Source organism: Phalacrocorax aristotelis, chromosome 4 (genome assembly GCF_949628215.1).
Source record: "Phalacrocorax aristotelis chromosome 4, bGulAri2.1, whole genome shotgun sequence".
NCBI lineage: Eukaryota > Metazoa > Chordata > Aves > Suliformes > Phalacrocoracidae > Phalacrocorax > Phalacrocorax aristotelis.
Genome location: NC_134279.1, coordinates 36,160,443 through 36,187,119, shown reverse-complemented (window position 1 = coordinate 36,187,119; position 26,677 = coordinate 36,160,443). Strand labels below are relative to the sequence as shown.

The 26,677-nt window shown below is 41.4% G+C and overlaps 2 protein-coding genes across 4 annotated transcripts in view; both read right to left on the bottom strand.

Annotated features, from left to right (window-relative positions):
- Positions 1 to 453: 453 nt before the first annotated feature.
- LRAT (lecithin retinol acyltransferase) lies at positions 454 to 5,146 on the bottom strand. 3 transcript variants are annotated; one of them, XM_075090988.1, is made up of 3 exons: positions 4,539 to 5,146; positions 3,997 to 4,084; positions 454 to 2,488 (listed from the first exon to the last, which is right to left on the bottom strand). In XM_075090988.1, the coding sequence occupies exons 1-3, from the start codon at positions 5,091 to 5,093 to the stop codon at positions 2,457 to 2,459; spliced, it is 675 nt and encodes a 224-aa protein (XP_074947089.1). In that variant the 5' UTR covers positions 5,094 to 5,146; the 3' UTR covers positions 454 to 2,456. The 3 variants fall into 3 exon arrangements, with proteins under 3 accessions (XP_074947089.1, XP_074947087.1, XP_074947086.1); XM_075090986.1 differs by having other exon boundaries at positions 454 to 2,656; positions 4,539 to 5,145; XM_075090985.1 differs by having other exon boundaries at positions 454 to 4,084; positions 4,539 to 5,144.
- A 3,762-nt stretch (positions 5,147 to 8,908) lies between these two features.
- LOC142056347 (uncharacterized) overlaps positions 8,909 to 26,677 on the bottom strand; it is a 65,987-nt gene continuing 48,218 nt past the window's right edge. The window contains exons 16-20 of the mRNA XM_075090984.1: positions 23,889 to 24,000; positions 18,999 to 19,082; positions 17,340 to 17,463; positions 11,939 to 12,029; positions 8,909 to 10,864 (exon numbers count right to left, since the gene is read on the bottom strand). Coding sequence (XP_074947085.1) covers positions 10,790 to 10,864; positions 11,939 to 12,029; positions 17,340 to 17,463; positions 18,999 to 19,082; positions 23,889 to 24,000 — 486 coding nt within the window. The 3' untranslated portion in view covers positions 8,909 to 10,789. The remainder of the gene's footprint in view (positions 10,865 to 11,938; positions 12,030 to 17,339; positions 17,464 to 18,998; positions 19,083 to 23,888; positions 24,001 to 26,677) is intronic.

Genomic DNA, 26,677 nt, shown 5'->3' with positions numbered 1-26,677 from the left:
ACGCCCCTTCCCCCCCTTCTCCTGCAGTCTCTGACCACTCAGGACCATATGCTAAACGTTCCCCTGGTTTCAGAAGCGAAGCTCTGCCACAAAACACAGCCCAGAATCGTTTTTTAAGAACTTATGTCAAAAATTAGCCCCCAGGTACTTTTAGTGATATATTCCTACAGCAGAGGAGATAATTTACTTTACCAGCACAGCTTTCTGAAAAATTTCTGTAAAGCTTACAGGAGAGTGCAATGCACCTCAGCAGATAGCCTCAAAACTAGTAAGCCTTTGGATCTCCATTTCCCACCAGTAAACCCATTTGTGACAGTTCAGTGCTCAGAGGGACCAGATCCTAAGCTATTACAAAGCATAAGGAGCAAATGGCTCCTGGAGTCACCTGAGAACTTTTTTAAAAAAAAAAATCAGCAGAGAAAGGAGATACTAAGTAATGACTGTCTAACACAGTTCTGTATCACTCAGTGGTGTGTGGCGCTTTATTTAATGTGAGAACATGCAATAAATAATACAACACCATATCATTTCTAGAGATCACAGTTCTAATGTTTCTGTTTGCTGCAGCTTGCTTTCTAAAACTTGCCTGGACGATGTCAAGTCACACACAAGTTTAATTCCCCTTCCCCATCCCCTCAGACTTTAACAAGTATTGCTATGATTTTGTTTTCATTAAAAGCCTCAGTGGTATTTATATGTAGCATTCTCCTTCAGCACAAGAGGACCCAAAGGTGAAATCAAGAAGGGGATGACTGTTCACCACAAAATGAGTAATCATTTATGTTCCAAGCTAAAATAAATACAAACAGAAAGCTCACTGTTCTAATGTCTTCATTTAGCAACTTACTTTTTCTTTTTTTCCTTTTAAACACAGGTTTTGTAAAAACATTTTGAGCCTCGTGAATGCTCATTTTATTTTTGTTTTCTTTGGAAAGCCTGAAGTGAAACGTCTATCCCGTTTACTCGATGTCTTCACTACTTGCCTTTCCCAGTGGCACAGGGGTGATGGCTATACTCCTCCATTACATATTCTGGTTTAACCACATGACTTTTCAAAACAGCCCCACCACTAAAGTGAGCTGCAGCTCTTGATTTACGCTCACCATCACTTACAGTTACCGAAGAACAATTTTGATTCTAAGCGCCCACATTTCTGAACAGCTGGACTGCTCCAGAGTTTTCTGTGTTTTCTCAGCTCGTTCATTTCAATGGCATCACAGCTGAGCTCAAGTCTGAAATGCAATGCTCCACCTAGGGCAAGTGCTTTTTTTCTGTAATTACTTGAGTAAAAATAAGTTGACACTGACATTTACCAAAATATTTCAGAGCACCACCACCACCCGCTGAGCTGAAGATGAGAATTCATGCCTGCTAGCCTGGTCTTTCCCCTCAGAGTATGACTGATTTGACTCATGCCCTACTTAACAGAATTTCCAGACCTCTGCTAGAATTATAGTTGGTAGGAAAAACTCCTCAACATGCAGCTGAATTTCTCTTTCCATGCCCATGTTATTACTTGTCTCTGATGAAAGGATACAGCAGGACATTCTAGACCATTTCACATTATTTCATCAGCTTAAAACTTTGCACTTTGAAGGAAGAGTCTCTAATACAGCTGGAGGTCTGCAAGGAGCTGCTTTCATTTCTCTCATAGACACCCCTATGAAATTCCCAGCTTAGTCCCCCAGTCTGATCTGGATGCTTCTTGCTCAACAGCACGAGCAAAGCAGGAGCACTGGTCCTTTGACAGTGAAGCTAGAAGCAGGAGCATTTCTCTGCCTTCCAACAATCCCACTTCTGATTGGTAACTGGTCATGACCCCGTTGTTTATTGTGTAAGTCAATCATAAGAATTACTGGAATTCTTATAAATCCCAAGTAAATAACGGGGGAAAGAAAAGCCCACCTGTAATCAGACACCATGTAAGTGCATGCTAATGGACTGTTCGGTGCCCTACTGGGATATGTTAGAGAAATTCCATTGCATTATGCTCAATTTCAAGAGGCCGGTAGACATTTTTAAATGGATAAATTCTATTTATGTAATGACAGTAATGACTACAGTTCATACCTTAAGAACAGCAAGTAAAAAAACCACACGGGAATTTATGTAAATATTACTAATGCGTACACTATGAAAAAGCAATTCATGTTAATTAAAAAACACCTTAATTTGAAAAGTTTACCAGAAACAGTTACACGGAGCGTTGCAATCTTTGAAAGCAGAACAGAAGTTGTTTACAAGGATCCAAGAGTAACTGATGCCCAGGTGCTCTGGGGCTGGGCTGGAACCTGAACATGTACTGAAAGCTGGGCTGAAATCCCCTCGGTTGATGGCAGCAGCAGTCATGCTGCTGTTTCTGTGAGCCTGGAATTTCAACCCAGTCTTTACATTCTTTGTCGGTTATAGTGGAGCAGCCAGAAGACAATTAGAGAGCAGCCAAGTAGACTCACAGTTCAACAATCCAATCTTCGAGCAGCTGTAAGGTCTAGGGGAAGGAGGAAGGGGTTTATAGCGCAGTTAAAGGGAGTCTCTCTCTAAAAATGGGGAAAAGTGGCAGTAGCAGAGCTGATGACAGGACACTGAACACCACTCAGGGAGAGAAGTAAATCAGAGGTTCAGTCCTTGGTGAAGACACCATCGTATTCGCCTTTGACTAGAAAGGAAGGCAAGCATAGCACATGAATGTAAGTGCATACATCACATACAAGGCATTCCAGGAGCTGAACAATTTCTCTGCCTACATCAAGACATTGCCAAGAAGAAAACAGCAAAGGTTTTTAGCACTCAAACAATGGGCTAGACAAATTTGATTTCAAATCCAACTTTACACATTCTTGATAAACAGAAAGGCCTCAACACTGAAGAGGAAACATTTTTAGCACCAACTGCTGGCTTGCAACCAAATACTTATTTGCAAGAGATGAGTCTAGAAAGACACGTCATCTTTCACTGAGAGGCGTCTTGTTTTAAGGCAATATCCAGAATGACGATCTAGCCACCACGGGAACTGCTCCAATGGTCCCTGATGCTTTACGGCACCCACGTGGGTCCGGCTGCTGAGGGAAGGTATGAACTAAGTTGGCATCTGTCCTCCTCCTCCCTGCCACGTGCCCTGCAATGCTGGAAATTGCTGACGTTTGTCACTAGCTGTCATAAAGCAAGCACGTTTCTTCCTGTATCCCCATAACCTGTCTGTAGCCGTTCGCATTAGCCATGCTAACCACTATCAGTAGCAAGTAAAACGTTGAGGAATCGCTGCCTTTCCTTACCTCTAACCCAATCAAAAAGTTGGTCGATATGATAGCAAGTATTTACGCCATGAATATGAACGAGAGATTTGCGGGCACTTCCCAGAAGGGAACTCAAAAAGGACTGGAGCCAATCCAGCCAGATGTGCTACTGCAGCAGAGAGCACCCAGCCTAGCGTTGTTTCTTCTTCTTTGCTGTCAAAATGAGTCAGTTTACTTACTTGTATCTCCACTAAAGCATATTTGAGGAATGCAGATAGTAGCTTCTGAATACACACTACGTCTGTCAAAGTAAGAGGTAAGCAGTTTGATGGGGTACTCCATCATAAGTTTTTATTAATAGTTATGGCACCCAGGTATGCAGCTAAGAAGTTGGAGAAAATGAAGGATATTACCAGAATCACCTATGGCTAAAGGCAAGGAGCAGAACTGCATTGCAACCCTACTTTTTTTCATGATTTAAGGGTGTGTTAGAATGTACCGAGATTTTCAGGAAATCTATCATTTGGCTTACACAGTAAGCTATGCCTTGTGCACTGTGTTCTAGACGAAGATGTATTTAAAAACGGCACACAAGGTTAAGAAACTTTACATGACGCCGATGAGTAATCTGTGCCTTCATAAATACAGTAGTATACATCCTATATACAGATGCTGGCCACGAGCCTCCGGGAGGGCTGTTAGCCAGCCATCCACAGAAAGAAGGGAATAAAGATAGTTGGGAGCGTGGTGGAGGGCGCCAAACCTAGGCAGAGTATTGATGCCAATCCCACAAGCACTGAAGCAAGGACGCTCCTCTGGTCCCGAATAATCATCTTCACAGTCTCACAGAACTGAAAAACACAAAACCCAAGGAAAAAAAAATAAAGTAAAAAGGGAAAGATCAGGGTCAGAGAGGAAAGCTGCAGCCGGGCCGCCCGCGCCCCCCGTCGCCCCCCGGCCGCCCCGCAGCACGGCGCGCGGCGAGGGGCGCCGCCTCAACGGCCCGAGCTTCCGCGCGGGTGCCGCCTGCGCCCGCCGGCACGCGCCGCTCCGCAGCACCTGCAGGGCGCGCCGCCTGGCTCTGGAGCGCAGCGCCGCTCCCCTCGCCGCTGGAAGGCGAGGGGGGCCGGCCCGCCGCGGGGAGAAGGGCCCTGGGCTCCGGCCGGGCGGGACCGGGCAGCCGCTCCCGGGGCCGCCCGGCGGCGGCCGAGCTAGTTTCGGGGAGCCGGGTGCCCGGCGAAGGGTGAGCACCGCCCCGGGCGCCGCCTCCCCCGGGGCTGCCCGGCGCCGCCGGCCGGGCCGTACCTTGTCGGTCTGGAAGCTGACCGGGGCTCCGTATCGGCAGTAGGTGACGAAGTGCTCGCAGTTGTTCCAGAGCAGGCTGTAGGCCGTGGCGCCCACCAGCTTCTCCGCCCGGCGGGCCGCCTCCTCGCTGCCCAGCACCTGGTCCTGGAAGAGCCGGTCCATGTGGTTGACGAGGATGCTGCCGCCGTAGGCGAAGTCCTCCACCGTGTCCACGCGGATGCTGGCCGTCTTGGTGATGACGCCCAGGATGAGCCGCTTGTTGGTCACCACCTGCTGGATCTGCCGGCGGTCGCCGGTGAGGGCGGGCAGGATGTCGGGCATCAGGTGGGCGACGCGGTTCTCCCCCAGGTAGATGCCGAAGTGGATGAAGAGGGTGCGGGGCACCTCCAGCAGGTCGCCCCGCTTGAAGCAGCTGGTGTCGTAGTAGCCGGGGGCAGCCGCCGCCGGCGGAGCGGAGGGTTCCCCGCCGGAGCCCGCGGGCAGGGCCCGGACGTGGACGAGGAGCAGCAGCTTCTCCAGCAGCAGCGAGGCCGCCTGCGGCACCGGGTTCTTCATGGCCGGCGGGGGGGGGGGGGGGGGGGGGCGGGGGAGGAGCCCTCGCTACCGCCGAGCCGCCCCCGCCGCCCGGCCCCGCTTTTCTAGGCTACCGGGCGGGGCGGGGCGGGCACCCGGGCCAGCCCCCCGGGTGAGCGGCGTGCGGGGAGCGCCCGCCCCGGGGAGCGCCCTGCCTTTACTGGGGGGCGCAGTGAGCCGGCTCGGCGCCCCCCCCGGACCGAGTGCCGGCCGCAGCGCTGCCCCCGGCGCTGCCCAGGTAAATGGGCGAGGAAAAAGCGGGTTCGAAGCCCTTCGGCCGCCGCCAGAGCCCAGCGGAGGGGCCGCCGCCCCCGATGGGGGGGATGCCGCCGTGCTCGCTCGGCGGCCGGGAGGGAAGGGGAGCGGCGGCTGCTCGGCACCCCTTTCCTCCGCGGAAGAAAACAGGTCCCCGAGGAATGGGAACGGGGTGGGGTGGGGTGGGGGGTGTGTGTGTGTGTCGCATTTATAAATTAACCAGTCCGAAAGGTCCGCCAGCTAAGAAAGAGTGGGAAAAGGCGGAGAGGCATACCCGTGCGTTTTGTTTCGTGCTAATCCATTATGTAAATGGATAAATCCCGGCAACAGAACCCACAAAAGAGCGGCCCTGTCAGGTCAACAAAGCCGCCCCGTCTGAGCCTAATAAGTTTCAGTAGCCAGGCAAATTCCCGCCCCCCCGGGGACCGCGGGATGATGGATGGGGCAGGCATTCATCTTACCTGGGAGATGACGGGGCCCGGGGAGCGGCAGGGGAGGGGGCCGCCCGGCTGCGAGCCCCCGCCGCCACTGCCCGCTCCGGCTGCAGGGGGAGGCCTTCGCCTCTGTGAGACACGCGGAGTGGGGAACGGGGAGGAAGCAATGCTGCAGTAGTAGTTTGTTACGAGCATCTCCTCCCCGTCCCAGGCTCTAAAGATGCCAACGTGCCCGATCTGTCGCCGTGCAGGGTGTGGACGCTGAGGCAAACATGGCAACGTTCGCCATGCCCAGTACGAAACAGGGAAGCAAGAAGAGGAGTGCTAGTGCACAGGGAAGAGGAGGCTTATTTATCAGTGAGCCAAAGCAGGTTTTCCACTCCTCAGTGAGGAAAACATTTCAGGGGACCAGGTTACCTCACTGCTCGCCAGCAAGAAATGATGGCTGTTGTTGCCCTCCTGTTTCCTCCTGCTCTGAGCAGAGAGCAGCTTCCTGGGGAACTGAAGGTTATCCTAACCTTGCTTCACCTGCAGAGAGGGGCCCACAGGAACCTCCTTTGGTCACTGATTACAGGCCAGAGCCCCAGCACTTCTTACCAGAGTGATAAGGCATTTGGGATTTTCTCTGGAAGGTCTCGGCCAAATTTTTTACACAACAGAGGCTTAGCCCTCTCAAGTCCCCTACTTCAAATCATGCCACTTACAAAAGAGAAAGTACCTCATAGATTTGGCTCACGATGCTGATAGGAGCTCTGAGGATTAGCCACCAGCCACACGTAATTATGTACTTAAACCGGCATCTTTTCAAATCCAGGTGTTTAAATATATTTGGAAGGTTTGAAGCTTTTGCTTACACTTACTAGTAACTAAAAACGGGGAGGAGGGAGAGCTTTTAACTAGTGCATTATTTTTAAGGGATGGGAAAAATAAAAGATTAAAACCCTTCAATGTGATAAAAGGTCTCACCTGTTTGGAGATGGTCACAGCAGCTGGTCCAGAGCTGAAGCATGATGCCACAGCTGGACGGCTATCAAAGTCTGCACAGAAAAGTCCCGGCACAGAAAGGTCCCATCATCCTCCAGGTAGGAGGAGCAGGGGTCCTGCCCTGTGCTGCTATCTGAACACCCCCTCCCCCTTTCCCAAAGCTGTCAAGGGAGGGTCTGGATGGTCTTTGGTGAAGTAGGTGTTAAAAGATGCTTCAGTCCCACAGTTCAGGTTTCTCTCCCCTGCCCAAAGCAAGGTGGAGGAATTCGGCTGAATTTCCTGGCAGAAACAGACATTTCCCAACGGGACCCTTTACTTGGAGGCATCTTCATGCCAGTTACCTTTAATATCGCAAAATCACCAGGGTCCATTTCAAGTCAATCCAGAAAGGAAACCAGGATGAAAATAAGAAGAATTACAACGAGGAGACTCCAAGTCTCACTGCATGGGAGGGTTTCAAAGAAAAAAGGTGAGAGAAGGGACATTTCTGCAGTGTAATCTCCCCACACCTGAGGCACTAAGGAGCCTCTTCTCTTCACCCCTCCCCAAACCCCAACGAACAAGCGCAAAAGGCGTTACACAGCAGATCGGCCTGCGAAACAACTTCGCTCCTCCAGCCAACACAGTTGCAGCAAGTGAAATCCACCCAGGTAATGCTTCGCCACTACCTTGCAACTGTTGTGAGCACGGCTGTGCAAAGCGCTTAATAGAGCGTAACAGAGTCATTTCTGAATGGAACCATTCAGGTTCTTGAAAGGCCATCTGCAACCCAGCGCTTTCCGCTCCCAAACCTTACGGGCTGCACTCCCTATTACTTTCAAACTGCCATGATGCAAACCAAAATTTAAAAGGTATACTTACAATTATTTTTCCTCTGCTCTGAAGGGGAAAAACCACCCCCTCTTTCAGTGGAAAACCAGTTTCACTGAAGATGGCCAAACTGAAAATATACTTTGTGCCTCAAAGACTTCAGGCACGTTCTTTACCTTGGGTCACTTTTGTATGGTAACTTTTGTACCTTTAGCACACAAATCGCAGTGTGGAAAAATCACTTCAAAATATTAAATATAACACAGCAAACAGTAAAAGTATTTGTTTGGACTGCCAGGTGCTAGAGGACAATTTCATGATAAAAAACCCATGATGTATTTTCGAGAGTGAGGTGCAATGCAGTAAGAAGGCTGCAAGAGGTAAGAGAATGCAGCCTTTGTTTTGTAGTGCAGATGAGCCACAGCACAAAAACTCGCCAGGTAAGAGGTATGAGCCAGTTTTCCTTATGCTGACACTCTAGGGCATTAGGTGGGTCCTTACTTTATGCGCTAGGCATTGCTATTTGCATCCTGCCTGCACAGCTAACGCAGTAGGGAAAAAGCAGGAAAGAAGGGCAACTGGAAGGGTAGGTTCTTGCCCATCTGAGGAACAGCCCAGGTTCAACAAGCCAGCAAAGTGCATTTTTTTAACTGACTGAAGTTAAAGCAACGCGGACTGCAAACGTGCTCACCATCAAGTACATTTTACATTTTACCAAACTTTTCTCAATCGCTCCGTCTCTGCCGTAGATTAGGAAACAAATGCAGCTTTAACAAGCTTTCAGGGCAGCTGGGATTGCTGGAACAAGTACAGGTTCATGAATTCAAAACATGTTAAGGAGGTCAAGGAGGATAAAGTCTTTGGATAGGGATTTTTGGAGGCTATAATTTGCAAGAAAAGTATCTGAAAAGCAATGCCGCTTGGTTTAAGCTGGTGCACTGAAAGAAATAATGAAAACATGTTTGTGAAGGATGGTTTCACAGCATCCAAAAGGGTGCTTCCAGAGATAAAAAAGTAACACCTTTGTATTCCCATATCCACTCCATTTGAACTCAGCGAATCTTTTCAGCAAATTACAGCTTCTACTGTAGAGCTGTAAATGACCAGCTCTCTGGAAAACAGTAAAATTTACTTTTTCAGTTTTTGTATTTAAAAAAGGCTAGGGACAGAACAGACAAAATCTGAAGGAAGAAGGGAACCAGCGCCACAATGCACGAAATCGCAGGCAAGCGAAACAACCTCAAAACAAAAGAACCTTTGAACTACGTATCGCTCTCTTCCAACAGAAGAAACAATAAAAATGACTAAAACAAATTTATACTTCATAAATGTTCACTTTTATTCAAAAGTTACTGCATACACATTTACAGAGTCACTTAAGCCGTGTATTGAGTGAACTGCAAATATTTACTGTAGCCTTTTTATCCGTGTGCGTTTGCTACCAAGGTCTACCGTTTTTTCATTTCCTCTCAATACCTTTGTCTGTTTTCCTAAACAGGCTTCCAAATTATTAACAACAGTTTTCTAACGAACGATGACTGTAAACATAATAAAAACAGCATGCCATTTTCCCTTTAAAATTATGAGTTGGATATTTTCCGCAATGAAGTAATGACTCATTTTTTGTCAACCAGACTGAACCATGCTGTACACACAGACAGTACCTATGACTCGCTAAGAGAATAACATGTTTAGACAGATAGAGCGTTCACGTACGACACCTTTAATTCAAACGAACAAAACCACAGAGAAGGCAGGAACCACTCATTGTATAGTCCTCATTAGCAAGCAACAGGCCAGGAAATTAGTAGTAACGGTAGCACAGACTGAGATTTAGGAACAACCGACAGGTAATCTGTAATTGTCACCAAAACTATTTTCATCATTTTATCTGATATTAGTAATGTCTCATTTTGTCAGCACTAAACAATTAGTACAGTCTCCCCAAAATAAAGGGAAAGATTAATTTCTGAATATAAAATGCCTGAACATGCAGAGTAATATTTATATGGCTTCTGTGGAGGAAATACAGACAGTTATTGGGCCAGAATTTCCACCTTGATATTGTCCCAGCAAGTATGATACGGATTTTTAAGTCTGTGCTTAATCAGGTAAAGAAGTTTAGGACTATCCTAATTTGAACATGCTAGTAATATTGTGCAGGAAGGAAGATGGGGAGGTGATAACTGGGAGTGAGGGGACGGAGCACACTGCATTCACCACAGTATTCCTTCACAGCAAGAGACAAACTTTTCTGTGGGATATTTGTGGACCTTTCTGTGGAAGAGCAATGCGAATGACAGACAAGCAAACTTAATCCAGGCAGGACTCTGCTGCCCAACATGAGGAATTGGCAGCCAAGAAACAAAACGAGGTATCCCTCCGCCTCCTGGCTCCCCTTCCCCCCTGCCAGGATTGCACCGTCACAAGAGAGAGCGAGCAGGTGGACCAGCTCACAGCACTCTCCCTTCCTCATCCTCAAATTTATTCCCACGCTGCGATCTGCGATTTACTACTAGTCAGTGCTTTCAACTGATGGATTAATTAGTAGGAGATGTTGGAAACTGTAATAATAGGAGTCAGTCATTAATTGGACAAATTGTTGGAAGTTTGATGGATCACCACCAAAGCTCAGCATTTACTACCAGTCACTCTATAACAGTAACAATGATTACTTTTCTTTATTGCCCGGTGGGGATAGCTGTTCCCTGGTACCAGACAGTGCTGGCTTCATAGCGATGCACAGCAGGTTACCCAGCCTCACCCTAGGCACAGGACACACACAGTTGGCAGGAGCTCAACTATATCAGTCCATTTAATTTTCAAATAAAGATTGAGAGAAGGAAAAGAGAGATGCACTCAACAGGAGGTAATTTCCATCTTAAAACAAAAGATTATCTTGTCTAATAGTTAAATGTTATGTTGCAATTTGATTAATTCTATTTTACAGGAAATAAATTAATTCTTCATCCAATGTATTATCTGGGCAGGAAATGTTATCAGTCACAGACAAAGCTATTAGTCTGGTATTACTCAAAACATTTGCTAATCTGTGCCATATAGCTAAGCCTCTGAGAGATAACTGTCACTAATTTCTACTCTGACTTTTAAAAATATCTCACTCAAGAAGCCAGTTCTTGTTTATAACATGTTTTTATACCACTCAGTGTTAAAAGCATAGGTATTAAACACCTGTTACTCTATCAGTGATTTTAAATCAGGAACATTTTTGATCTGGAAGTCCAACAGCATCTGCCCAAGTGCTTTGCCCTGTAAGAAAAAAACCAAACAAATCAATGTTTCATTTTACTAAGTAAATATACCACCTTTGTAAATTAAGATTTTAAAAATGGTTCAACAGGGTATTTTTCCTATAATCAGTGTAATAATTCGGTATGTTTTGTAAGTTTTATTAGTATCTTTACATATACTTGTATATAAATTTTGGGTGAGTTTTATCAAGCCTTGGATTGTAGGTGATCCAAAGTTATGTTTTCCATTTATTTGGCTTTCTTACTTGTGAATCAATGTAGTTAAGTAAGGAAAACTATACAATTGAGCTTTCAAGCACCTAAACCTGAACAGATTGAGTAGTTTCAGTTTGGTACACCTAGTGCTAAAATAAATTTTGGGGGGCTCAGTTGTGCTATACGATTCATACATAGCATCGTCTTATTTTGTGAACAGTCTTCTTGGCTGTGCTGAGATGATTTGTACACTTAAGCTTTTCTCAGCCTATGGTGGCAGAACTGTGCTTTGCTGTAGCCACAGGATTGCCACATTAAGTGGTCTCATCTTCAGGTTTAGATGTTTCACATATTTAATCCTCAAATTGTACACTTGCAAAAAATGTTAGTTTCAGATTCCCATAATATGGTCAACACAAAAGATCTTTCCATCTATTTTTCAGATTTATATTGATGATCAGTATTTTAACTACAGGAGTCATAGGCTAAGCTAGAGGAGTAGTTGTACAGTTAATGGTTCCTGTATGTACTAGTAACCACTTAATCTGAATTGTCTCATAAATCTGCACTCTCCAAAATGTGGCAGCCTTTTTGAGAAGCTAATTTTGCCGGTGCATCTAAAACCACAGGTAGCGCATCATAAACTGATTTGAAGACACTCTTATTAGTTTCTTGTGCATGTCTTTTTCACCCGATATTCTAAATCAACTTTCTACTTCCCTATGCTGTTTTCAAACCTTAAAACAATTAAGTAGATAATGTACATTATAAAGAGTCAAAACCAAAACCTTACAGTTCCAGCCCAAAAGTTGGTTATATTGGGACTGTGTAATACATAGCTATAAAAGATAGCTACATTAAAATCAATGATACATGCCTGTGGGTCACTTCTTAGGGATGCTACGCCGCCACCACCAAGGGAATTCTTCAGAACGAAATTTAATCCATGGATTCCTGGCAACTCGTATCTGTAAAATAAAACCTACACGTTGTTTCTCACAAGATTTTTTGAGAAACACTTGTACAGAACATGAAGCAAAAGACACCATTCAAAAACTTCACGCTTGTGATGGCATCCCCTACTGCTGAGTCAAGACAAAAAGCTAACTGAAGATTAGCCCGTGCCCTTCCCTGCCTTCTTGTTCCCTCCCCTTACTCCAAATCAACAGACCTTAACAGTTTTAAAGTAGGACCATAAAGTCGTCATTCTGCTGTTATTCAACTTCAAAACTCATTCAATTCTAATGAGGTGGTTTTCTACTTTTTCTAAGTGTTAAAGCCCACATAGAAAGCTCCATAGGCAAGCGGTTCAACATCTAATATGAACTCAGGGAACACAGTGGACAGAGGGAAGCATTTTTAGTATTTCCTAGTTCTGATACTGAAAAATACAATCGCGTAATTCCTGGAACTCACTTTTGCTAACAAAGGCCGCCAGCTAATTGGGAAGGCATCCTCTTTATTACCGGGAACTACCTATGAGTCACTATATCAAACTGTTGTGACCAATTTCAGATAATTTTATAACACATGAAAAGCAGAGCTATATTTCAGTGCTTTCTTGGAGCCATGTACTTTGTTCAGATAAAACTTTATTTTAGTGTGACAGACCTATTTTTCTGTTCCATTGCTTCCATGTTTCCATTTGCCTCTCCTCTTGCACAGTTTTTTAGTGTTTGTCATCCTTCCTTGTATTCTTCTTGGTTTTCTTCGTTTTTGCTTTCCTCAAGTATTTTCTTTGTCTAAGGACTCTATAGCTTTCTTTTTTTGATAGGAAGGGATTTAATCAGAACATCAGCAAGACATGAGGAGCAATGGAGAACGACAATATCCAATTCTTGCTCTGTCTCCAGATGTGATTTAAATCACATGAGTCAAACGCTTCCTCCAACACCACCTATTTTTCTTTAGTCATCTATCTGATCTTCCTACGTTTGGGGCACATTCTTCAAATCTCTCCTCTGAAATAGCTGCAATTTCTTGCAGTGCTCTTGTACTGCCAATTTTGTCACTCTGAGGTTTATCTTTTTCAGCTCCTTTTTAGCATTGTGAAAATTATGGCTGTTGCTGATATTCACAGCTCTGTATGCCCTTCTATCTTGGTCATACGACCCAAAACTTTCATGGATAGAGACATGGTCAGCCTATGATTCTGCTCATCGGTCTGGCAAACATTTTAGTTCTCATTATGCAGGCAGTAATCATGGAGTGTCTGTGCCTGTCTCTCAGGTAAGGAGTTTTTACTGGTTGCTCCTTCTACTTGTCCATTACCACACTCTACTTCAGTATTAATACTATTAGTTGTTATTAAGAAGAAAACTGATGTTAGCATTCCATTGACCTTCCGTGAAAACTGGTTGCCAGGCAACATTATCACACTTAAAGGCAAATCCATTGGGAAAGCAGGCAATTTTGATTAATCCAACAGTGCCCTACTAGGCAACAGGAATATGAACAATAAAGCCATTTCCACAGTAAGTCATCTACATAATTTACTAAATTTAACAGCATAATCAACTAGACAGCAGGATCAGAGGACCCCACAAAATTTTCAACTAAAACCTCAATATAATTACCAATAACTGTATACTGTGAGAGCTAGAGATCTACCAAAATACTACACTGACAAGTTTTACTCTGAAAAACTGGCAAAGACTTCCAGGCAGCAAGCGATTTCACAACCGGCAGATCTCTCCACGAGAGCTAGACTAAACGAATATGTATTCCAGAAGATAGTACCACAGCTTTCAAGAGAAGTTTCATGAAAATCAGTTATTTAAAAAAAACTCAGGAGAGAAGTTGAAGAGTATACAAAGCAGAAGCAAATGGAAAAAAGAGTGGAATAATTCAATTTCACTTTCTCCAGTAATTCTGGCAGAGGGAGCACGTAATACAAGCAACAGATCTTAATTTGGAAGGTCACAGAACGGCACATTCACTTCAAGTACTTTGAGGAAATATTTACAGTCAGATACTCTAGCTGAAACTAGGATTACAAGTATACAAAGGGCAGTGTTTTCAGTATTTTAAGGCCCGTTTGAAGCACCTGAGCATCCAAAATATTTCTGCACAAAAAATATACTCCCACAATAAAAAAAAAAACAAACCACTATAACCATCATAATAGTCTTAAGCAACAGCAACATGTCAACCAAAATATTGGCATGCATTTACCCAGCATAATTAAAACAATTTAACTTTACTTAACTGACATCTAAAAGGAAGAAAATACTATCTAATTCTACAATCAGAATTTTAAGACCAGCTTTTAAAAAGCACAGAAAACAAATAAACCCTTCAAAGAATACTAAGGCTGTGACAGAAACCAATAAAGCAAGGGAAGTTCCCTGTTCTAGCTGAACTCCTATGCTTACGCACAATGGGGTGCCTGCTTAACTATTTCCTTTAAAGCGTCGTCTGTACATATTCAAAGTCGTCAGGTTTCCCTGTGAATTTCCTGTTAAAATGCATGGAAATAATAATGATACAAAAATTGTTCACTGCATTTAAATCAAGAAAAAAGAGTATATCTCCCATCAGAGGAAAACAGGAACTTAACCCATAGGCTGAGAGAAGTATTTGCATATGAGATATACTGTAGAGAAGTAATTCCCCCCCCATAATAAATATACATACAAAAAAGTAATCTAGAAGCATCAATATCCACATTTATTGTTCTTCAGTTTTTAGTAAAAATATCCCATAAGAAGGAACCAGCTGCCATATTTTTAGTTCTGAGCACTGGAATGCTCTCAGAACAAAAAGAAGATAACCATATTTCAGAAGATGAAACCAGCAAATTCTCACACGATAATTTTACCATCTTCCTTAAATGACTGACCTAATGCCACTAAATGAAAAGTTTCTTATTTCATTTCTGAAGGTTATCAGATCTCAAATTTTATAAGTCTTGTATACAAAACACCACACAGATAACCTAGTATTAACACAGAGGGCAAGATGGCTAAAGGAAAAAAAAAACTTAACAAAAAAAACCCACAGCCCAAACAACCCCCCAAAACTAAGCCAAAACCTCCCAAAAAACCCTTTCACATGCAATATGATCTTCTAGCTACTCATCTTACTACAGCACTGATGCTATTTTTAATGATGGCACCAGTCAGAATTTGAGAAACTAAGATCCTTTTCTAAACTTCAAGCAAATCTCTGTCTGAATACTGCTATCTCTTCCTTACCCTCACTTAGACTGGTCTGACCTTTCATGCTGAGCTTGTGCATCACTCCTATGCCCAAGAAAAACTGTGATTAACTGTTAAGAATGTACTCTGCTTAGGGGGAAGCAATTGCATAGGTTTGGGGATTTAGGGTATGGGGGGAAGGGTTGAAAGACCATCTTTTGTTACTGTGTTACCTGAAAATCTGAAAGTTTGAGTTTTCAGTGTTCTCTATCAAAATGATCCCACCTTTTCTGTTTAGTACCCCTATTTAAAAGCTTTAATTAAAAAGAATGAAAGGCAACTGGCTGACAATCTCAGTTCTGTAGTGAGTTAGAGCCATGGTTGGTATGTTTTTAGTAGCTAAACTAATACATATTTTTTTAATCACTCACAATTTAAATAAAGAAAATAAAGGAAAATAAAAAGAGCTATCTTACTCCTTCATGACAGTTAAAAAATAAACAAGTAACTTAAAAAGAAACTATACAATCTGAAGCACATGAGCATAATCCTTTTAATCCTAAATATTTCCACAAAAGGATTTATTCTTTTTCCCCAGTAGTTTTTCAATTCACTCACAGAGCTCCATTATCACATCATTAAAGGAAGCCAAACCCAGGAACAGATAATCTAATTAATCAAAATAAATTGGCTTCATCCAGACACAGCAAATTTCACCTTTTATTTATGAACATAAACAGCATCAAGAAAAACAATGAATCGATTTTTAAAAGTATCATTAGGAGGCACGACATTTTTGATGTCTTCCTTTCTTTTCTCTGTTTCAGAGGAAATTCAATTACATCTCTTGGTATCACAATTTATTAGATACATAGAATTGTTAGCACTTATGAAACAGTGGGTGAGATCTGCACTGAGCTGCTTATGAAGGCGAAGACCAGCACTTACAACTCAACGATCAGGAGTTAAAATAACTCCAAGCTCGCTCTGAGCTTTGAGCTATACTTTTCTGACTCCAGCTCTTTGAACAAGCCAAAAGACTGTTAACAGTTTATCCATCACCCATGGAATTATATAATGGTTTCGACAGAATCTCCATATTTGCAGAATAACTGACTGTATCAAAACAGGTTTTAGAAGAGTGAATGGTTTGTTGCAATATTAAGCTTTGGTTTGTTTTTAAAGAGAGACAAAGGTTTAAATCTGTTGACTGTTTCATTGGATAACCTTAGGAGAATGGGAGCCTACCACCTCATGCTACAACAACAGAGTATGTCTCACTTGCCAGTTCCCAGGAAGGACCCTGAGCATCAGACGAAGACACCATGAAAACAAAAATGTTATGTATGCTGTGAGCTGGCAGAGGATATTCTTTTGTAGATGAACACCAGGTAAAAGTGTCCTGTTTAGGATGTATTCTCTTTTGTATTTTAAAAAGGAAAATTAGCTATGTGTGTTTTTGTGTGTGTGTGTGGTTTTTTTTTTTTTTTTTTTTTTTAAATATTCTGGCTTGGTATATGTGGCAAAAAAAGTGGGTGAGAGTGGGGTACTCAAAGGAATATTTTCTCTAAAGGGAGTGAACTTCATAGAGATTAAAACGTTTTGCAGAGAAAGGGATAGGATGTTTCTGCTGGAAGATCAGGTAAGTTTGGGGCTCCAGTCACACTGGCTGTGTGAATGTCTTCCAGGTGGTGTTTTAGGGATTCCAAACTCTCAGATCTGCAGCGGCTCTGAGGCTTGGGAAGCTTCAGTTACTAAGGCTCCTACAGCCTCCAAATGGTTCAAAGAAAATGGAGAGATACATTTCTCAAAGGACATTGGAAGTTATTGCTATTTTGTAGACATTCTGTACTGGAACAAACCAAAAGAAATATCCCCAACACTAATATGCTAATTCTGGGAGTTTAAATGCCTTCACTTAACAGATTCACTGCCTTTGTGCAGCTTCAGGAGAGGCCCAAGTTCATGTTTTTTTCAATGACTATTGCTCAAGTTGTAATTTTAAAAGGCAAAGAAAGATACATAAGAAGAACTGAAGACAATACACACAGGTTTGCAATATTCATGTTAACATACTTTAAGATAACTTCTGGTATCATCATGTATCTACAACTGTGGACTGAGCAGCAAGCTACTCACCTTGTTACTAGTTCTTCGTCAGGTTTTTCTCTCTCTAAAAGGTGTTGGAAGTAATTCTCCAGGGCTTGAGCGGTTAAAGTTTTCTTGAGGTATGGATAGTAGAGGGGATGCCGTGCTATCACACCTGTTAGGTATAACTAGTGTTAGGTGGAATAAGAGCTGTTAAAACCAATTTGCATTTAGACTGCTCAAAACAAATTTGAGATCCTCCTCTTAACTGAAACTGTACGTACGGATCCTCTTTAATGAGCTCCTGAACAAAAAACCAATTGTACGACAGCTTTTTCTCTGTCAGTGGAGAGGTAGTGTGGAGAGTGACGTGAAAGAATGTTCCCAGACTAAGTGATTATTGGACTTTTTCTGGCTGCAAAAAGTCCCTGCCAATGAAAGACATGTGCAGAACAACATCATCACAACAAACAACCTACATGCAGAGCATTTATGTGAAGAGAACTACAAGGCTTGGACAAGTAATTGCAATTAACCATAACAAGGCATGATCAGTGACTGAAGGTTTGTTCCTTGCCCCACTCCTTGCATGAGACCCTGACGTAAGTGTGAGAAATCACAATTACATTTTTGTTGCTGTAAATATGCTTTCATAAGCTTCAGGTAACTTTAAGCTGAAGCTGAGGTTCCACAGCAGGATCAGGAAAGCAGATCTGTGTCACATGGATCTCTTTATCTGTGGACTTCAAAGCTAAATTAATCTTAGAGGTCAAGTTTGTTGTTGCTATTGTTGTTCCTCAGTAAAGCAGTAGGGTCTTTATGTCTGAGGAAGCCTATTAGCTTTGCATCATTCATGATTTGGCAACAGTGGTCAACCACAGGGGAAGGGAAAAAAAAAATAGAAAAAAATTAACATTCCTTCATTCTTCAACCCAAAAAAACAGTTTCACAAACAAGGACAAGAAAACTATATTCCTAAATATAAATGAAGAAAATTAATCAGTTTTAGCACGACAGCTAATAGCAAATCAAATCCCAAACGCACCTTTAATTCATACTGAGCTTTGAACAGCACACACTCTCATCTTCCAACAAGTAAGAGAGCCAATTGTTGCACGCAGAAGTAAGGAACAGAAGGAATTATTAAACAATGCAAGAAGCAGCACAATCAATGTGAAGAGACTGCACACTGAAATATACCATTTCGATTAACAATACAATTAAAAATGTTCTCTTACATCCAAAACCACCTTTGGTATTTCCTAACACTGTCAATGTTTTAGCCATATACATGTTACAAAATTAATGTATGGAAGTATTATATATGATTAGACAATCAAGAGATTATATTACATACACATGAAGGAGTAGTAACTAGTGTGTAAAAGAAACCTTAAAAAGGCATTTTTTAACTTTGGGGAGCTTGACTTTGCAACCCTAAACAAAGATCTTTCTTTGTAGTGTAACATGCAAGACTTTTTCTTAGTACCTCAGATTTCAACAGCTGCTAAACAGGAAACTACAGAAATTTCATTGGTAAAATGTGTGTTTTATATGGATTAGTTTTTGTTTCAGCAGAGACACAATTAAAAAAAAAAGATAAAAATCAAGCGATGTGAGAGACTTCAAAAAAATTAAGCGCAGCACTTGGTACATAACTCTCATTTAAGAATCTTATGTCACTTCAGAAAGCAAGAAAAAGAAAAATACCTATATTTGCAGAGTTGCCTTTGTCTCCACTTCTAGTATAGGCAAGATCTTCTAAGCGGTAAGTATGTGGACCACTTGGCAGATCTATACAATATAGAAGTGAATACATTACATTTTAATGATAGCTACAAATAATAGTACATTTTGAAGAAGTAACTGTCACTAAGTGTATACTTTCTGCATTGTTTGTAGTACTCCTGAAAACATTTCCAAAGCTTTCTTCCCACAGGGACACCTAGAGAACATGAGGTGAAGTTGGGGGCCACAATTATGAAACTGATCTCTCCTGCTCCCTCTCCCAAATCCCTTTTACCTTTTTACAGCCGAATGCTGTGGCAGGCATCCCCTCTTCCACCACCCTTGAATATGAAATTCATCTTGGTTTTAGCAATGTGGTATCTCTGAAGGAGGCATAGCAGCTACTTTTCATTTCTTGACTAGCTGATAACTTTTGTCCCCTTAACAGACAGATCTCTCTGCTTCCAGTGCAGGTGGAAAATACATGTAGTTGCTACTGTCCTGATAATTCTGTAATGTCTCTTTGTTCTGATAATGTCTGTAGAAAACAGTCACAATTTAAAATGCCTTTTCATGACGTGTCTCTCCTACACACTGTTGTAAGTTACTTATTCAGCTGCATAGAAGAAACACAAGATTTCTTATTCAAATTACTAATTTTGGAAATATCTTAGTATTATATAGGACAAGGTCATAAACGCATGCTGTATAGGAAGCCAGTCGTCATTTTTTTAACTTGTTGATGTCTGAGTATTGGACTTTCAAGCCTTTAGGAACATAGAGATTGTTGCATTTCACTGAACCAAGTTCACATTAAGTATTATTTTTATCCATTTACATATCAAAAAAAGCAAACCCACTCCTGCCCAAATCTAGAATTCAATTTTGTGGGAACCATACAGCTTGTATGTGAGGTTTGATGGTTAAGTTACACAGTCCAGACCTCTTGCAATCACTGATTACTAGTAGTAGGCTGTCACCGTCTAGTTTCTGTTCCCTAAAGTGAGAGATGAAGTGTTTACTTTGCCACTTTCAGTTATTCACAGATAGCAGCAAAATACTGAAATTTAAAGCGTAGGTTATATCCCAGTTATTAGGCAGTGAGAATATAGTAATTTCCAGCCACTTTTGCTTCTGATCCAACTTCCCTATGGCCATCGCAGCTCTCCCAGCGTCCCTGGCTTTTCAGTCCCAGCATCTCTAACAGACTCACCTACGCTCCTGACTCGCAGTAGTCTTCTCACCCCTCAGCTGCCCTCTCCTCTGTCCCTCCTTCCTGTCATTCTCTCATCCTTCTGTACCTAAGTGGCAGCCCTCCCCCCCTCTGCTCCTTGGGCACCACTATGGGGAACATTCAGAGCAGGGAAGCGACAGACTTCCTGCTTTGCTTTCTGTCACAACTGCTGGTGCTACAGCTACTGGTGTCAGCCACAGGAAGCAACTGACAAATGTCCAATTTTTCATATTTTTTTGTAAAACACCAAATAATTCAGCCCTGTGCACATGCTTGTCACAGAATTCAGTCTAATGTGTTCAAAACTGTCAAATTTTAAGGAATTGAAGAGATGGTCTTGTAAACCAATTAAGTTGGACAAACTTCACATTGCAAAACACAATGCAATTTGAAAATGCAGTCTACCTTTTCTGTATTGTTATTGCCTCTGCTAAGGATATAAAGCTACTGTGGTTTGGTTTATTTATTTATTTTAGGGAATAAAAGACCCAACACTATTATGCTCTAAATGTGCCACGTATGGAATGCTGGCCAAAGGCAAACTATATTAAGTACATCTACACTGATTTCAATTCAACCACAAGATACCAATGAATGTCTAAGTTATACTTAAAAATAACACTCTGGTAAGTCCCAGTGTGATTTAAATTAAAGTGTACCTACTATTAGGGCATGGATAGATTGCACTTTGTGAACTGCATCAAGTGATGAGGTAAATCCAGCCCTAGCCAAATCGCCATTACCTTCAACTCCTTTCTGTCCACAGAGAATTGCTAATCCTCAGACATGAGCCAGACTGACAAAGAGCTTTAGCAAAGCTGGGTAAGAAAGAAATTATGTCCATGTCCTGCTGGCTGCAGTTTTTACTGTGCCTATCAGAAAGGGAGGCTGCAAGTCTATGGCAGCAGCAGCTGGACAGACCTCAAAAGTTCATCTGGGTATAGTGTGATACATACTATGGATGACAAAAATCCCTCACTCCAACACTGACACGTAATTTATATAGTGTAGCTTAGTTCATGGTACTTATTTGGTTGAAACAGATCAGGCAACACTTACAAAGAGTAGCTTTACTGGCACATTTGAGTGGCATTAAGAGGGAAAACAGTAACCAACAACTAGGGGCTCACCACAGCAACCTCTTCTACTGGCACAGCTGGATCCGATCTTTCTGATCCATCTACTCACACCCCAAACAACATATCAAAGTTAAACTGCTTTAATTGGGACTTCAATTTTATAATGTAGATCAAGTTGCTGTCAAAGATGAGCTGAAAGAGTGATTATAGTTTAGTCTGACACAACGGTTCTTCACTGTTAGTCATGGTAGCACGAAATTTGAACTGGTGAAAGCATGCAATGAAGGAGTTAACACTGGAGGGTTGTTTTGAGCTTGATGCTTACAGTCTTTTCCATGTTCATTTCCATGAAAAATGCAAGCAGGAACATGCCATGAAAACTGCCAGAAAATATTAAAGGTTGTCTTTATTTAATTGGGGAATATTATTTTTGATTAAACATCTCCGTCAAGAGAAGTAGTCCATCTAAAGCTCATTGTTGATTTTGGACAAGACTACCACACTTCACAGACCACAGAAATCACCTTATTTTTAATAGGATTTTTTTTGGATACATGAGTCAAGAAAAAAAACGGTAGCGTTTCTTCAAGGTTGAAGTATGACGATGTTTAAGCTCTGTAAGCTACAGAAGTCTCTTCTCCATCAGACATTTTACACAGGCAGTCTTTGACAGCCCCCCTTTAAACAAAACCAGTTCAAGGCAGTGCCCTGGTGTTCTCATTTACTATTACCCTAACTGATTTATCCTTCATGATCTGTTTATCAGGAAATTGTTTTCATTTAATAAACGTCTTAAATCTACAAAAGAATTCCCTTCAAAGCTAGGCCAAATGGTAAATTCAAATTCCACCCTCCCAGAACCACATCTAGCAGCATTTCTGAAATCCATTTTCGCATATTTCTCTTATCTGTCCAAAGACGACTAACAGTCCCTCACACTTGAGATAACCACAAAACTGAGAAAAATACTTCCCTCCTTATTAAATGCTGACAGAAAATGTTTTAGCAGAATTTACTCCTCCTACAGTACTACCCATTTGTCTATTTCTCATCCATGCTGTCCATGTGTTAAGCCACAAAAGTAGGTATTTAGTCACATGCAGAAAACATTTCTGTTTACAACTAAGGGCAAAAGTTTAGAGATCCTTCTTGGGGTAAACAACCAGAGTAGCTCTGCTGTCCCTCAAAAGCAGGGTTTTGCCTGAATAAAGCCTGAAGAATTCAGTACTTAAATGCTGATGTCAGGCTCTTCAGAAAGTTTTCTCAAATGATGAGAAGGCAAAAGGGAGTGTAATTGCTTTTTGCTTCTCCAATATTCAGCATTGCAGTCACCTTGAAAAAAAAAATACCAGGACCTCTGCTAACCCCTGTATTAAATGGAACAATAACTTCCTATTCCTTAACTTGCCCAGTCTGATAGTGTGAATCTCCCACTGTCCTCCTGGGAACTCCCAGGTATCAGGAGATTCTGGTGTGACATTAGATTTGTAGCAGACCGAAGAGCTGAAAGTATGAGTTGAAGTTGTTTCTGCATGACACACAAATCATTGCACTGAAGAAATGTTCGAGTTGATGGGGAAAATCAGGCATCCAGTATCAGTCACTTTCAAAAGGCAATTAACACAGTCATACGTGTACTTCACAATTTCTCTACATGATACAGAATGTTCCCTATTAACTTATAATTAGTTGTTACACTATTCTATTACCAGTTTTGAGAAACACAACTCACCTGTTTCTGGAATCCAGATTAAATCTTAACATATTGGTGCCTTCACAGCATTAATTTTTTTGAGTACACAGGCTTAAATACCTGAATTACTCTTTCAGCATTAGTATTATTTTTAGAAATATTCCTGGTGAGCAGGAATAAGGTAATAAAGATTTTGTTTAGACCAAAAAGGAATTATGAAGTGTGCTATACATTAAGAAATACTGTGTATAGTTCTGCCATTAGAAAGAATATAAAAATTTTCAAGTGTCTAGCAGTTTCAATCATCTGTAACCTAGTACCTAGCTTGTGTGAAAAACTGATTAAATTTTCACTGCAGACGTCCTGACCTGCTCCATTCAGCTCACTATTTGCTCTTCTCAAGTTTCTTATTTTCTTTCTGCAGAGAATTTAGTAAGAGAAGTCTACCAGCAACACAGGAATTATCCTGGTGGATCATTAACCTAGTGTTTTCTTTAAAAGTCACCAGTTCCAGGTTGATCTAAGTGTTCTGTAAGTCTGTCCTCCATTCTGAACACAATTATTTTGATGTAATGTAAAACCAACTATTTCCAGGATTAACAAAGTAAGACTGCAGTATACTTTGAAACCACGTTCCAATTTCAAGCCAGCAGCTGCCTTCAGTTGTGTCTAAGGCTTAGGTTTTATTGAGTGATGCTAACCTCCTTCCTTCCAAGAACAGTAGCTTAAGTGTTTTGCACCAGACTTAAAAATATATAGCATAAAGAGGTAAAACATTTGCATATTTCACAGACAAAATCTAGCACATGACTTTCCAGGGACAAAGATGGCAAGCAATACATTCGCAAATAGAAAGATGAACTTACCTTTCAATTCACTGCTAATCTTAGGTGGATCAAATGAAACAGCCTCATCTGATGTAAATGTGAGATCTTCCTCAAATGTCTCAACATGCTGTCCATTTAAAAATAGGCTGATCTGCAAAAAATTACCCATTTTCAAACCATCAAATTAGAAAGCCAGTGCAACATGAATAAATAAAGCATATTTCCAATTAAGTATTGATCTGGCACATTTTCAGTAACAGCTTTACAGATAAGGTTCCGTTATTCCCTTTTAAAAAGTCCAAGTAACAATAATGATCCATTATAAACCTAAATGAAATCTTCATGTATGCCAAAAAGCATAAAAAACCAAATGCTCTATCCAGTTGGGTATGCTTTAAAGGAAGACAAATCTCCCTCTCCATCTTTCTCTATGTACAGCAGCACTACATGGAATTTGTGTCACCACTCTTGACAGTCGGATTCCGAAACTTGAAAGCTTCCAGCTCTTCCATGATGTAATCCCCTTTTCTTCTTAATGCCACTGTCCATATTAATGACAAACTTCTCTTTGGATCCTATATTAATCTTCAAATACATTTTGTGAAAGCAACTTACAAAAAATAAATTAATACTGGGTATTTTGCATTTATGTTGAGATGAAAATATGAAATAAAAAAATGCCATGCTGTTCATCTTGCATGATGAGCTCTCTCTACCTGCCCCTCCCCCTGCCAAAGAAATCTGAAAAAAAAAAAACCCAAAACATGGTCAACTGTGCTACTTCATTAGCTGATTGGGCTGTTCACTTAAGATGTAAACAAAGGTTTCTCTGGTTTCATAACACAATCATGTAGGAAAAAAAAAGCAACTGCATCCATTTCATCTGCATTGGAGGACTCCCAGTACTAAAGACTCAGACATACCGTCAGGTTACACCACCACAACACCACACACCAACTTAGCTGCAGCAGCTATCAGTGCTCAGTTGTCAGCAAACGCAAGATAGTTCTACTCAGCCCCCTGTCTTAAGATTGTTCTTAGAGAATAGCTAATAGTGACAAAGGCCTCCAACGCTCATGCAAGATGAAGATTAAAAAAACAAGATTTCAGAAAAGCCATTCTTGCCTTCAGTAGGTTTGCTAGAATTTTTCTCCCTAGGGAGAAGCTTTAGGTTACTTTTTAAACGTGAAAAAGCACACATGGAAAATAACTACCGTTCACATTGTAAAACCACTAGTGATCTACGACAAAAACTGGGACAATTGCACAAGAGCAGTGGAAACAACAAACAAAATATTGAATCCAAACTGACACCCAGAAAGGTATTATCAAACACAAAACAAAAGAACCTACTGTGGCAATGGTAACATATCCGAAAATCTCCTTATGGAGTTTTTTGGGTTTTAGGTCAAATGCTGAACTAGAGCAACTAGACTCTTTGTAATTGAATTTCCAGTCTAGAAAAAGTAGTTAATTCATACCTTCCTTACTCTGTAATCTCTAGCTAGACCATTGTTGTTAATACATGGCTAAAACTTTGAATCCAGGACCTGAATCACTTAACACCACACTTCTACATAACCTTTAATATTACTGCAGTACAACAGCGATAGGTCACATGGCATTTTGTTAATAGCATATCAGTGCATTCATCAGATTAGTTACTTAGAGCAAGGATTTTGATTTTCTGCATTGAAAAGAGTAGATGAGACAGTGCTTTCTTCCCTTGCTAAATTAGATTACTATTTAATCTCAACAGCATTTTACCAAGCCTGGAACACAGTGCTAATTAGTAAGTTTACACTTAATTTGACGAACAAAACAGTGGTAGGCTAAAATTCCATGAAGAAGATAATTTCATATCACAGTTGCCAAAGAAAGTAATTTGTATAAAACAAAATATAAGTGACAATAAGTACTTGATCTTTTTTAAATAACAAGAAAGCGGGGTGGGTGGGTGTTAAATGCTTTTCCACCATGCACAGTTTATAAACTTAGTTTTAATAACTAAATAGCATCTCCTCTGTAAAAGTAATCTTAAATTATTTCCCACTAATGCAGAGTACTACTCAAAGAAAAATGAAACATTTGGGCTTATTTGTGCTAAGCACTGCATGCACGTTAAAAATGGAACACTCCTTTTCTGAAATGCTTAGAATGCTTAAACTGATTACCGATAATAATTTTACAAAGTTGTTTTTTTAATCAATTGGGTTTTGTTTGTTTGTTTTCTCCCCTCTAACACACTTGCTGCCTGTGCTCCTAAGGCTTCCCTTCACCACCCTAAGCAGAAGCCTGACACAATACCTGTGGCCTAACGTACACCAACATTCTGGCCTTTGGCCACTTTCTTGATGGTGAATGAGTGAAAAGACTCTGAGTGAGAAGCATCATTATTAGGATGCCTTGGGATGAGATGGATGCAATAGCTGAAAGTCAGTTAAGGCCTCTGAAAAAGAAGGGCAGCCTCCAAAGGATAAATTAAGTATCTGATGGCATTCAGAAAAGCAGAGACCAACATTTGTAAATCCAAATATTTTACGTTTTCAGTAAAACCAGTTTATTCAAGTTTATCTTGAAGACATCAATCTACACAGAGGTACATGTGCAATAGAAAAGAAGCTGGGTTCTAGCTCAACGTTTCATCTTACACTCACTTATGACCTAGGGCTGCCTAGTCATCTGAACCGTAACTTCTCGGACTGAAAGAAACTATTGTTATGAACTGAATAGGGCCACAGAGATAGACCTTATTCACGGGCTCCTCCATCATCCACTCATCGCAATAGTCTCACAGGCTTTCACAATTTTATAGCTTTTGTAACATA